This window comes from Carassius carassius, chromosome 43, assembly GCF_963082965.1.
Source record: "Carassius carassius chromosome 43, fCarCar2.1, whole genome shotgun sequence".
In the NCBI taxonomy this organism is placed as follows: Eukaryota; Metazoa; Chordata; class Actinopteri; order Cypriniformes; family Cyprinidae; genus Carassius; species Carassius carassius.
The window spans coordinates 7,910,254-7,924,291 of NC_081797.1; the positions used below are offsets into that span (position 1 = coordinate 7,910,254).

The 14,038-nt window shown below is 34.9% G+C and overlaps 1 protein-coding gene across 1 annotated transcript in view; it reads right to left on the reverse strand.

Moving 5' to 3' along the window:
- The window catches only part of LOC132125157 (NT-3 growth factor receptor-like), a 239,498-nt gene extending 228,906 nt beyond the window's left edge, over positions 1–10,592 (reverse strand). Inside the window, exon 1 of the mRNA XM_059536416.1 lies at positions 10,027–10,592. Coding sequence (XP_059392399.1) covers positions 10,027–10,271 — 245 coding nt within the window. The 5' untranslated portion in view covers positions 10,272–10,592. The remainder of the gene's footprint in view (positions 1–10,026) is intronic.
- Positions 10,593–14,038: the final 3,446 nt, after the last annotated feature.

Here is a 14,038-nt window from a genome sequence, read left to right on the forward strand (position 1 = left end):
AGAGTCCTACGACTTGGATCCCAAAACAAGTTTTCAAGACACCATCGCATTGACCTTATAGAGACTCTGCCACTTGCAGTGGAAAGTAACATTTCATTACACAGAGAAATGCCCGAGATAGGAGGCAAAATCCCACTTAGCCTTTCATCACAGAAAAGCTCCGCTGGAATCCCAAACAGGCCCCCCAAAAAGACGAGGTGCTCTCAGGCAACAGCGATACGTGGCTAAACCCAACCTGCATCTTCCTGGCACAGGTGTCCAATTGCTGTGGCTTCCTGTGAATAGCAATGAGTATTAAATAAAACTAGGACCCTCTGGCTACACAGAAGCCCTTGGCCCTGTGCTTACAGACTGCTATAAGGCCTCTTCGGCTTTATAGAGCGTCAGTCAAAGTCAATATGTGTTGAGTCTTAATGCACAGGCTAACGTGTCATAGATTGCTAGAGGTGTAAAGCTTAGTAAGGAGATTTCAAATGTAGCAGAGGAAGTAAGAGAGAAAGATCTTACATAAAGTTGCACAAATATAATATTACAAGTGTTATCCAGTGTGATCTTATCAATGAAAATGCATGTTACTATCAGATTTAAAGGGTCTGGCATTCTTTATTTCAAAATGAAAATGGAAAAGAGCAAATATATTCAAGTCCTTTGCAAAAGCAAGCAGGCAGGCAAGCATGAACAGGGCATGCCGTTAAAGACGCCGCTACTGCCTACCTGTGGACGCCTCTCTAGCTGAGAAATAAACTGCTGCGGATCATCCACACTGTTCTACAGTCTATCAGGCGCTTCATTAGCCATGCAATGAATAAAAGATCAGTGGCAAGAAGGAGGGATAGAAAAAAAATGAAAACGAAGTTGGGACAGCGTGAGGAAAAAGAGAAAATGAAAACGAAGGAAATCTAAAACAGCAGCGGACGAAATTACCTCCAACACGTCGATGATTGAAACCCAAAACTCCCTCCCTCGTATTATCCTCCGTCTAGCCATGAATATTCTAGATTGGAATGTCACCGTCGCAGTTATTCCATTACTTTTGGCTCAATCAATAGTTTTCTATTGAATTAGGAAAAATCGCTGGGATGTGCTTGTGTTTCATTAACTTTCATCATTGACAGTGGCTAAAAATTGCCTTGCTGGGACACAAAAAGAACTGCAAAAACTGTCCATTTACAATTTTCCTAGTCATAAAGAGACAGAAGTTTATTTTTATGTCTTCTACAGGCAAGGAGGCTTTATCATGTACTGAAAGGGGAGAGTGATCAATATTTTATCATGGTCTATGACCACTACAAGACCTCTCCGGATGTCAGGACAATGGCTTTATGACAAGACAAGAGCTGCATCATGTAAAGCCAGCATCTCACACTATCAATAAAGTGGTAAACCTTAAAAAAAAAAAAAAAAAAGATACAATATTTAATAAAATTTAATAAAATAAAATACAAATTAAATACAGTAAAAAAAAACAAATAATATAAAACAAAACAGTAAAATAAAATAAAACATCACAATTTTTGTTAATTACAAAATTGGTAATTAAAAACATTAAAATAAAATAAAATAACAGTTAAACAAAATAAAATAAAATAAAATAACCTTGCAGCAACAGTTATATGACCGCTTACCCAAAATATCTACAAACCTACATTAAATGGCCATGTGACCTTGAGATCTCTTGATGTCATTCTTACAACTGAGTGCATTCAGCTAAATTTAGGGAACATTCCCCGTCAAACACGCAAACAGAAGTGTTCTCAGTGTGGGGTCTGACAAAGCACTGTGTAACTTATTTGTTGAAGCAGCAGGAGGGGGGGTGGCATGCACATATTTTTGCACCACACTGTTTCGACGCAACAGCGGCCATCATTTTGCCTCAACTTCCTACTGTTATTTAGTGTCACGTATAGCCAGCAGCTAGAGCAGTCTAGTGAATGTACTGATAAACTTGCTCTTGTCTCATGCCTTTTGTTAACAACAGAAAATGATCATAATATTATCCGTTACATCTCTAAATGTATATACGTAATAGCTCTAGTCTTTCGATTTTCAAATCATGTCTTAAATCTCTTTTTTTTCTAAGATCTTAAATAATATCTTATTTTGATTGATATAGTTGAGTATTATTGTGCATTGTTTTCTTTTCATATATTATGTTTTGTTTTTGTTTTTTTTGTAAGATGTCCTTGAGTGTCTTAATAAAGGTGCCCATAAATAAAATTATTATTTTATTATTATTATTAAAAATAATAATAGGTGGTTAATAGTAGGAGTATAAATAAATAATAATAATAACTATTATTATCATTATTATTATTATTCCTGTATGTATTTTACAGGTTGATATTTATATTCCACTACTACTAATAATAATTTATCACATTTTGTAATTATTATATACAGTAATAATATTACAGTTATTATTATTATTATTAATAATAATAATGACAACTTCATATATTGATTCTACTATTTATAATAATTAGTATTATCATCATCATCTACAACTGCTACTAATAATAATAACAATAACAATTTACTCAAATATGTACTATTATATAAAGATAATATTTAAAATACCATTATTATTATTATTATTATTATTATTATTATAAGTATTTTTATTGATTGTTATTTAATATTTATATTCTACTACTACTATTTCTTCTGCTTAAAATAATATTAATGAGATTACATTATAATACTATATTATTGATTGATAATAATAATAATAACTATGTATTGATACTACTACATCTAATTATTATTATTATCATCATCATTAATATTAACCAACAACATGACAGTGATTACTACTAGTAATACTGCTACTAATAATAATTTTACTCTATATAATTATAATTTTATTATATTAATATATTATAAATATTACTACTACTACTACTACTACTATTAATGTAAATGACCTTCTTCTTCTCCTTCTTCATTTTTGATACAAATACAACTATTAAAACTACCCACAATTGTAAATAAGATATGTAGGTATGTTTGTAAGATCATTGGCAAGAAGGAGGGATAGAAAACAATAAGAATGTATGTACAGTATGTGGTTCTGCATGTCAAATACAAACACAGGTCCACTGGTGTGACTTAATATGCGGATCCACACCCCAGATCTCCCACTTCGTAAACATGTCCACCTCTGGATAAATTCCATCAACCCCACATAAACCAAAACGACCCATTTCAATGTTACGGAAAGAATCTCCGATCGATAGCACACGGCCCCATTTCAATGACACGCCGGGATTATTTATGACTGAAGGCAGCGACCCATAACAACACGTGAAATGGAAAAAACGAGCAAAGCCGTTATTGGAAAGTTTCCTGATTAACGTAGCACAGCGAGACCTTGACTGTGTCACACGTTCATATCTGCATCCACACCTTGAGGGTATTTGAGGTTGGCCTGCTCTATATTGATCTTTTTGCCATTATGGTTATCATAAATAGGGCCTCCAGACACATTATGAACATCAGGGGTCACACAAATGGATGCTTCCCATTACTGTACTCAGGACAGTAGCGGGTCAGTCCATGCTAGCGCGCCCCGAGATCATTCACGTGCTCCTTCAAAATCCATAATTTGCACATTAGCAAGAACTTTGCATTATTTTGGCTGTTTTAACGGGTTGTTAAAAGCCTGTCTAGTCTAAATTGTTATTGAAAATAATAATGCACATGACATGCTCATTCATGCATGAGCTTATGTCACCAATATCATAGCGTAATAATAGACAAAAAGCTTTTTAAGCTCTCAAGGTCAAAGAAAAAGTCACAAAAGGGCTTTTAATAATAACACACGCTACAATGGCAGTTTTCTAGGTTAAGAATGTCAAACAACTATTTCTGAAAACACAGATGAAAACCTAGTTTTCTTTTGATCCGACACCTAAGGCTCTCAAAATTTTCAAATTGCACCTGTGCTTCTGTAAATAAATGAATAAAGTAAATAAAGCAGGCACTTTGCTTAGACTTCACAAGGTCTGTAACTAGCAAACAAGTGCAAAAGCTCTTCTTTTGTCTTTGAAAAGGCCTTTAAGCCAATAAGCCGGTCTTCCAAATAGTTTTCAAACAGAAGTAGTTTTGTTATGCATGAGGTCAGTTTGATTTTCTTGCCAAGAGGACAGAGCTAACAATTACTAGACCTAAAGCAGAGACAGAAAGCAGCAACGATTTCATGTGCTTTTTCGAAGTAGTTTTGCTTCTGGTTGTTACACCTTGTAAAATGAGCTTCAGGTAATTAGGATACAATAAATAGGATAGTTAATAGCTGAATTTTTTTTTTTTTTTATCTCTCTTTAAATTTAAGATATTACACCTTCTATAAATAAATAATGTTATTTTCTTTGAGATGTAAGATATTTGGGGATAATACGGGATTTCACCCTTCTAGAAATAAACTAAAAACAAAACAGTTTAAAGTAATTTGTAATTTCTTTTGAAATGTAAGATGTTTAGCCTTTTATAAATTAATAAATGCATAAAGAAAAATAATGCAAATAATCTATTTTCCTTCAAACTCAAGATATTACTAACCCTTTTATGTTATTTTCTGTCAAACAAGATATTTAGTGATATTAAGGGCTTTCACCCTTTTTTAAATAAACTAAATACAAAACTGTTAAAAGGAATCTATATAGTGAAATAAATCTACTTAAAAACATTACTATTCCTTTTGTAAATAAATGTATTAATAATGTAATTCTCTGTTAAATGTAGGATATTTAGCGATATTAAGGGATTTAGCCCTTTTACAAACTAAATAAAACTGTTGAAAGGAATATGTATAATGCAATAAATCTATAATTTTCCTCAGTTCAAACTGAAGACATTTCTAATGTAACTCTTTAATAAGAAAAACAGAAAGAAAGAATATCTTAAAAAATAATCAAATAAAATGTGTCTAAAATCCAAAAAATTTAAAAAATAAAATAAAATTTAAATAGTTGCATCTATAATTGTAAATATTATATTTATTTAATCTATAATCAGTTATCATAAAAAGTTTAAAAGACAAAATCTTTTTTTATATATATATATTGAGCCTGATTTCATAAGATTCAGTTTCTGAGACCCTGAGGTATATCACATCTGTTTGTAAAGGTTTTGCACTTGCTTACTGAGGTTCATGTGACATTTACAAACCCAATGAATATTCCATGCATTTCATGAATCCAACAAACAACAAGCATTTCCATAGTGTCCCTATATCTCCATGACCTTTCCCACAGATGGTATTACAACCAGGGCATGAGACAAAAAAAATGGATGATTTCACAGCTTCTAACATGGTCTCCAACAGCAATGACCAGACAGACCATACCGAAATTAGCTGGCCTTGCACATAACCACACCTGCCAGCACAAAAGACGCCTTAGAAGTCACATATCATGAAGCATTTCCAAACCAAAAACCCAATCTACAAACTCTTAGTCAACATTTCACCTAGTTAAACAGCAGCTAACTCTCCCTTCCTGGTTCCTGCTCAAGTTTGATCGTCACCATAAGGAGTGTAATTATAGATCCATTTGTGCCCTGAAGCTATTGTTTGATTACCTGAAAGCAGCAATCTAGCAAGCAAGCGAGCGAAGTAAAAGGGAAAAATAAAAATAAAATCCTTCTTACGCACAACACATCAGTATACAGTAGACGCTGTTTGAATTTCCATTAAAATGTTCTTCAATGAGCAACCTATTTTTTTCATGCCTTTTCCATCTATCAGCAGGTATGTGACACTGCTGATGGCTTTTATAGGTGCCGATTTGCAACAGCCGCTTTACTTTGAAAACGCTTTTTGAAAGCTCCGGTGTTATTGAGCTTCGGAGATCTTTCCAAAGTAGCGCCATTTAGATTTTAGGGAGTCATTTTCAACTAGGCGTATTTCGAACTGTTGCTAATCCACTCTTTTTAATCACACATGAAATTAGGCTCTAAGATGACCATCAGAGACCCCTGGGATGGCTGAATGGAGACTGGATGGTCAATCAACAATAGTAAGTGACTTGTTTGCTCAGAGAGAGAATCCAGTGTTGTATGTGCCACACAAAAAATAATAATAATAATAATAATAAATAAATAAAATGATTAAATAAAAATAATATTGAAATGAATATATATTTTCTTGAAATTTAAGGTACTGAACCTTTTGTAAATAAATACCTTCATTTAATTATATTAACCCTTTAATAAATAAATAGATTCATTAAGTACAAATATAAATAAACTAAAAATAATTTTGAAATTATTAAATAATAGAGAGAGAGATTTTTTTAAAGCAGAAAGATCATTTTAATCTAAAATCAGATATCATAAAACTGTCTGATACCATCAATATCAAGTTGTCAATATTAATAATTGTGTTAATCGGCAGTAACAAACTGCATTCTTATTAACCCTCTGATAAAACTCAGTTTTTGAGGTGTCAGAAATTAGCAATAGTAAATGAATCATTATTATTTAAAAAGCAATATTCATACTCTTTCTAGAAGTCAGAACAATCATAAATTCAATGGCAAAGTAACAAGCTAGATTCTTTCATATTGACTTCACTGAGCATTTTTGTTGTTGCTGTTACATATAGAGTTAAATAAGAGGGATCTGGTATGCTGTTCATATTCTGGCCATGCATTATGACATTCCATTAGCAAAATAAAAGAATAGTGCTGCTAATACAGAAATACCATTATTGAGAGTGCAAAAAAAGACAATTAGCGTAATGGATAGGCTTGATGAAAACAAATGAGCAACACTAGGGTACTCGATTACTCTGATGCACAACAAACAGAAGACTACAACAAAGCTGGGGGGGGGGGGGGCGACCATAGATTGTAAAAGCTCCAAGAATGACAAACTCTACTTCGGGTTATTCTCACTCAAAAATGTTCAAAACTGCACAAATGGATGGACTTCATCCACTTGTGATGCCAACAAATACTATTTCACATTATTTATATTATATAGTGGCCCATGGTAGCTTTTATAAATTCTGTAAGTCTTTTTCTCAGGACAAACTACATTTTTCTACATCCAAGGTGACTTTTAGAGGATGTATGAAATGAGTTTTCCCAAGCACACACAAGTGTCATCCTAGAATCTAAACTGTTGTTTTAACTTAACACATTTCACAAGCAGAGGTGTTAGCTTTTATGGAAATGGTGCTTATTTTATCTTTCTTTAAATGCAACTTGATTATATAAAATGATTATGTTTTCCAAATACTTTGCAGGGTCCTTGTAAACCTAAAAAGCAGTAATATTCTAAACAATAGATGCTTAATTATACAAATTAATTTAGATGCTGCTAAATAAAAAAGCCTCTGTAATAAAGCTATGCTAGCACAACAAAATAAATTACCTTCTGTTTAAGCTGTTGTCCCAGTATGCAAGGAACCTTTATTATTTGCATACTGTAAAATAAAATCATTTCTGTCCTCAAGTTCTCAGGAGTGAACTGCTTAATAAGTAGAAACGACAGTTGTCACACTTTTTACTCTTTCTTAGAAATTCATTTTCTGTATAGACAAATACTTTAAAACATGGCTACAAAGCAGCAACTGAATGTGAAGAAATGAATACTTTTATTTAGCAAGGATGTGGTCAAAAGTGACAGTAAAGACATTTACATTGCTGCAGTCTTTTGAACTTTCTATTAATCAAAGTATTCTGGAAAAGCGTATCACAGAATATTAGAATGATTTATGAAGGATCATGTGATACTGAAGACTGGAGTAATGGCTGCTGGAAATTCAGCATTGCCATCACATTAATAAATTACATTTTAAATTATACTAAAATATAAAATAGTTGTCTTAAATTATAATATTTTTTTTCCCATTTTATTACTGTATTTTAGATTAAATAAACGCAGCCTTGGTGAGCATAAGAGACTTCATTTGAAAAATAATAATCTTCATTGCAAACCATAAATTTTACTGACCCCAAACCTTTAAATGGTGGTGTGTCTGCCAACCATTCATATCACACTATTGTATATGGGGCAAGTTGTCACAGTAGGAAGCTGCATATAAATAGCTGACAGTATAATAGGCAATTTAACAGCTTTCAAGCCAGATTTAAACAAATATGAGAAAATTGGAAAACTGTATTTAATGAGCTGCATTTATAAATATCAGAAATTGTCACTGCCCCGTCCTAACATTTATGTAAAAAACTTCTCTGTTGACTGAAAACCTAGTTAATTGTATGTACTGCTGACTAGATGACAACTTTCCCATGTGACAACTTGCCCCGGTCTCCTCCAAGGATTCAGTTGGCCTCTAATAGTAACATTGAATCTAGTTAGCCTGAAGGAGGAGAATTGCCATCATTTGTAAACTGGTCAAGGTCGAGCGAATACAATAGAAGTGGGTTGATGACTCGTCTGGGAATGCCGACTAAAAATGTAGACCTCTTTTTCAGGAAAACTTTCGATCCTGCTCCTGAAGTACCCCACATCACATTTTGGGTGTCCACCTTTTGATTTACATCACAAACTCATTAGTAGGGGCTCCAAGATTGGGTGCCACATAAGAGAAACACCCAAAATGGGCAGCACAGGACCAGGAGTATGCCAAAACTGGGTAAGTTACAGGAGCTGTCCAGCATCAGAAGGTGCTGAAATCTCTACAGCTACTGCACAGAATTAAATCTTTAAAGCAAACAACTAGCCAAAAGCAAATAAGCGAGAAAGGACTTGCACAATTTAGAGACAAGTTTCCTGATCAGTGCACGCTGAACTTCCAGTTTTGATACTGGAAAAGGTTACCACTATCCCCTCTAGTGGCCTTACAAAGTGACTGGAGACAGGGCTGTAAAATTATCTCCCTGTTGAGCTCATACATCATTTTGTATACACTATTATGCAGTTTCTTTGATCGAATGCGATGGGGAAAAGTGAATCTGTCACAAAGAACTTTATAGAGTTGTCATGGCATCCCTTTGTAGGCAATTCCCAACAAAGAATCAAGCGTGAATCGAGTTTTTGTTCACCAAAGCGTACTCTTTTGTTCTCACTGTTGCGGTATCATTGACATTATTCAATGGGAATGCGATCTGTCTCACTTTTTGCACATCTGTAGCTTAAATTATTGAAATGAACACTGATGGCGTGTCCAGTGTTGAACCACAAGATGGCCTATATGAGTAAAACTTTGAGATAGAGAAAGAAGAATGGTCGTCTTAATATGCCAAAACTAATAGCTTTTGCAATTCATGTCATTTTTGGCATCCAAAGTCGGTTGAAGACAACAACATTAATGTTTCCTTTGCTCCAGGCGTTATTATTTAGTTGTTCCGATCAGCTGAGGGCCATTACGCAGCTCTCTTATTTATCCCAAAACCATCAGAGACCATCATAAACACCATCATATGGCTATTACATTAATGTTTATGTCTCCGTTTACTTATTCGACTTTAACCTTCTAATAGAAGCCAAACACTGGAATACCAGCCCTGAAATGAATGCAAAAATAAGATGTGACTTCAAAATCTCCATGCACTGGTTAATATAGGCTGGTGTGTGACTTCAAACTCATGCAAAGCTTTTTTCTACCTCTTTCTCGCTGTCTTTAATAGCACAATGCACCTTTGACGAAACTCACGAATGCGACAAAATTCCTTTTGGGATTCCTGTCTTGAATACAAAGCAGCTTCTATAAAGACTCCTCTCTGTGAAGCCAAAAACCCAGATGCATTTAAGCTCAGATTTTGCAATTAATTGTCCCAAGTTAAAAGTTTTTTTTTTTTTATCTATTATCTACTTTGTGTATATTGAGTAATCGGATTCCTTTTTATTCTTGATTTAATATGTACATTCAATTGCAATCCAACAGTATAATTGACATTTTCTATGAATTTAAGATCATTTTTTTTAGCTACTGTCCACCACTAAAATCTTTCTAATCATCCCACACATCAACACAAAGCCTGGAGTGAGTGGGAGGCTGAGAGTTGATCTCAATGCACACATGGACTCAACATGTGATGGACACTTGTGCGCTTGACTTACATGGAGGAGATGTTCTCAAACAGGTCCGGGAGGCTGTTAGTGGTATTCCCATCGCTCGAGGTGTCCTGCGGTGCCAGGAGGGGAAAGAAATTCCCTTGGTAAGACTCATTGCAAAAGATGTTTGTAGCAGAACAACGGCAGGTCGGTGGGCAGTCCAGCATGGAGCTCATATAATCTTGGAAGATGCTGAGGAGAAACAGGATCCTCCACCAGCAAACGCGGGGTGGGATGGAGAATAAATCCATGTTGCCAGGTGCTTCCCTCAATGTTTTAGCTCCTCACTAATGTTCAACGGCAACGGGTATCCGTACGGTGATACGAGAGCGCGCGCGGGTGCGTGGATGAGAGTGAAGGTATGTCAGATCAATTAGATCGCAGTAATGTCCCCAAGAAAAGAGGGGGGAAATACTCCGTCAATGTAGAAAGGGCTCAAAAATCAACGGTCCCAGGCTGTCCTCCTCTCCGGGCTGCATGGTACAAGCTTCCCCGTCTCCTCAGTGCTGTTTGTCGCACAGTTCCAGGTTGTTGGAGCTCCGGTTTGAAGACTAAGAGTCAGAGCGCAGTCTAGTGCGTGTGCGTGTGTGTGTGTGTGTGAGTGAGAGTGTGTGAGTGTGAGAGAGAGAGAGAGAGAGAGAGAGAGAGAGAGAGAGAGAGAGAGAGAGAGAGAGAGAAGGAGAGAGGTCCATGCTCCGAGCATCAAGTCCCACCTACTGGGCAGATTAAAAACTGACGCACCTGCAGAACGACAAAAGCGATCAAATCTGCAACGGAAAATAACGCACTCTGCAACAGGCATAACACTGCTGCCAAACTCTAGTGTACAAAGCCGTAAGCACAATGTAGAACCTACAACCATTACGTAACAAATATTCGAGACGGTAAAATAGGTCCATCTTCGGGAAGGGAAAAAAATATAAGTGCTATAGACTGTATATGTATGATCCTGGACCACAAAACCAGTCTTAAGTCGCACATGTATTATTTAATTTTTTGGGGTGTGCCAAAAATCATTAGGAGATTAAGTATCATGAAGGTATTTTGTAAATTTCCTACCGTAGGCCTACATATATCAAAACTTAGTTTTTGATTAGCAATATGCATTGCTAAGAACTTAATTTGGACCACTTTAAAGGCGATTTCCTATTTATTTATTTTATATTATTTTTTATTTATGCATCCTCAGTCCAGATTCTCAAACAGTTTTATCTCCGTGGGCCGAATATTGTCATATAAATCATACATCAGTATGATAATTTAAACTTATTTATTCAGCTTTCAAATGTTTTGACTATTTATTTATTTTTATTTATTTATTTATTTATTTATTTATTTTTAGTTATTTTTTGCACTTTGAATAGAAGTATATACAACTTCAGCATTTATAGTGTGCTTTAATGAACTATTTTTACTGATTTACTGTGTTTTCTCAGGTCTAATAATACTGATAATGATAATATAATAAACTGTTATTGTATACACAAATGCGTAACGCTCCTTAATAATATTGCATTTCATTTAATATAATTTAATCTATATATAGTAGATTTTACACAACATCTATCTATCTATCTATCTATCCATCCATCCATCCATCCATCCATCCATCCATCTATCTATCTATCTATCTATCTATCTATCTATCTATCTATCTATCATTAAAGTATTGGCTACAAAAATAATTCAAAACCCATCAAGAAAAATATGTTTATTATATATATATATACACAAAAGATTCATACATGAACAACTGATCTGTTAAGCTTTATATGTTCTTAATCTAAATCTTATTGTGAATCTCTATAAAAACAAAATGAAAAAAATGAAAATTATATCTGATATCTTGGCAGCATGGGTAAAATTGTCGTTTTAGAAGTACAAATTCCTCAGACTAAATGGGAAAACAGCCTTTTGAGGTCACAATCGTGAACTCTTGTTCTTCTGCTGTGGAATCATGTTTTTACTCAACTGTAAACTGATCTCTGATGCTCCTGCTCTTTGAACTCTGAGTGGTTCAGAGTCAAAATGTCCTGCCCAACCATGGCCTCACACAATTAATGTGTAACCACTTAGCCATCTGCACATTTGACACTAAATCACCAGCGCTGCGGCTGGCAGCTTCATACATTGTAGCAGTAAGTTCTGCTATCGCTTAAGCAGAAGTTTTCTCAGAGTCCGAAAACATGATCTATGAGGGCATTGGTTCCCTTTAGGCCACACTAAGTATGTCAGCCTTGTGTCTACACTCCTATCCACACCTATCCACACTTTCTAAATAAAGTGAAGTGAAGTGACATTAAGCCAAGTATGGTGACCCATACTCAGAATTTGTGCTCTGCATTTAACCCATCCGAAGTGAACACACACACACACACTGTGAGCACACACCCGGAGCAGTGGGCAGCCATTTATGCTGCAGCGCCCGGGGAGCAGTTGGGGGTTCGATGCCTTGCTCAAGGGCACCTAAGTCGTGGTATTGAAGGTGGAGAGAGAACTGTACATGCACTCCCCCCACCCACAATTCCTGCCGGCCCGGGACTCGAACTCACAACCTTTCGATTGGGAGTCCGACTCTCTAACCATTAGGCCACGACTTCCCCTATTGAAATCGGTATTGTGTATTTGAAGATCTACCCAATAAGGAATAACCAACATAAGATACTGCTAGACAGACATCACAAAGTTCTTGTTGACATCTGTGGTTCTTCTCCTAAGGTATATTGGACTTTATTTGTCCTGTGAGTATCTGTGATTAACTGTGTCTCTGCCGTCTGCAGATAAAGCTACCTGCAAGGATGAAAGGATTTACGTGACAGTGGTCAGAGATAAAAAAAAGTAAACAGTATGCAGTTGTTCACCTCGACTGATGGTAAATTCATATCTTACGACTGCATGCACGAGTACATAATTTATTGAGTGAGAAAACTGTTTATATATACTGCAAGCCCATAGATGTAGGTCAACAATTATATTTGTGAGGGTTAATTAAGAAATAGACAGGCTGATCAGGATAACTTTATTATATGAATACTATTTATTATATTATAATAAAGAAATACAAGCAACTTTTTTACAGGTATTACAGGCATTTTAGTGATACAGTATGTGACGTGTCATATAAATATTAATACAGCCACCTATCTGTGTTGGCTATTACTGATAACAGGTTATTCAATGGAACACAGAAAGAAAGAAAGAAAGTAAGAAAGAAAGAAAGAAAGAACAAAATAAATAAATAAATGCACTAAATCCTAAATAAAGAACATTACACTCCAAATGTACATATATATTAGTAATTTTAAACTGTTAATAAAATGTAAACTAACATAATAGTCCAAGGAGGAACTTCTGGAAATGTCCAATAAATGTTCTCACAAATTACAAGGGCAAAAAAATGCCATAATAAAATCTATAAATATAAAAAAAATAAAAAATCTTAAATACCAAACAGCTGATAAAAACATTACAGTAATCCACATGTAATCTAAGACGTCAGCCCCCCAGTTTTTTGTCAAGAAGCAACGGATTAAATGTCTTGATGCATTTGTTTTTGACGGCACCCATTCACTGCAGTGAATCCATTAGTGAGCAAGAGATGTAATGCTAAATTTCCTCAAAACTGTTCCGATGAAGAAAGTAAGTTCTCATTACAATTTTTTTTTTGGGGGGGGGGGGGCTTTAAATTAATATAGAATTTTTATAATCCTTTCAGTTAAAATATTATTTAAAATCCTGGTGCATTATTTTATTTATGATATTAGTAGAATAAACAGACATCCTGTTTCAGTTTTAGTGTGGAATGTGTTTTATCTGTTGAGAGCACCGTGGTCTGTAACTCCAGAAAGAAAAGAACCCCATCCATCCCTCCACAATCTCATTTCTACAGCTCTCTCTTCCTTTTTTTTCTGTGACATATTAGACATTTCTGGGTCTCCATTAACATTACAATGGAACAAATTTCTCATTAAAAATTATCATATAATGAGTAATGATGACTGGCACCAGTATCTATTGT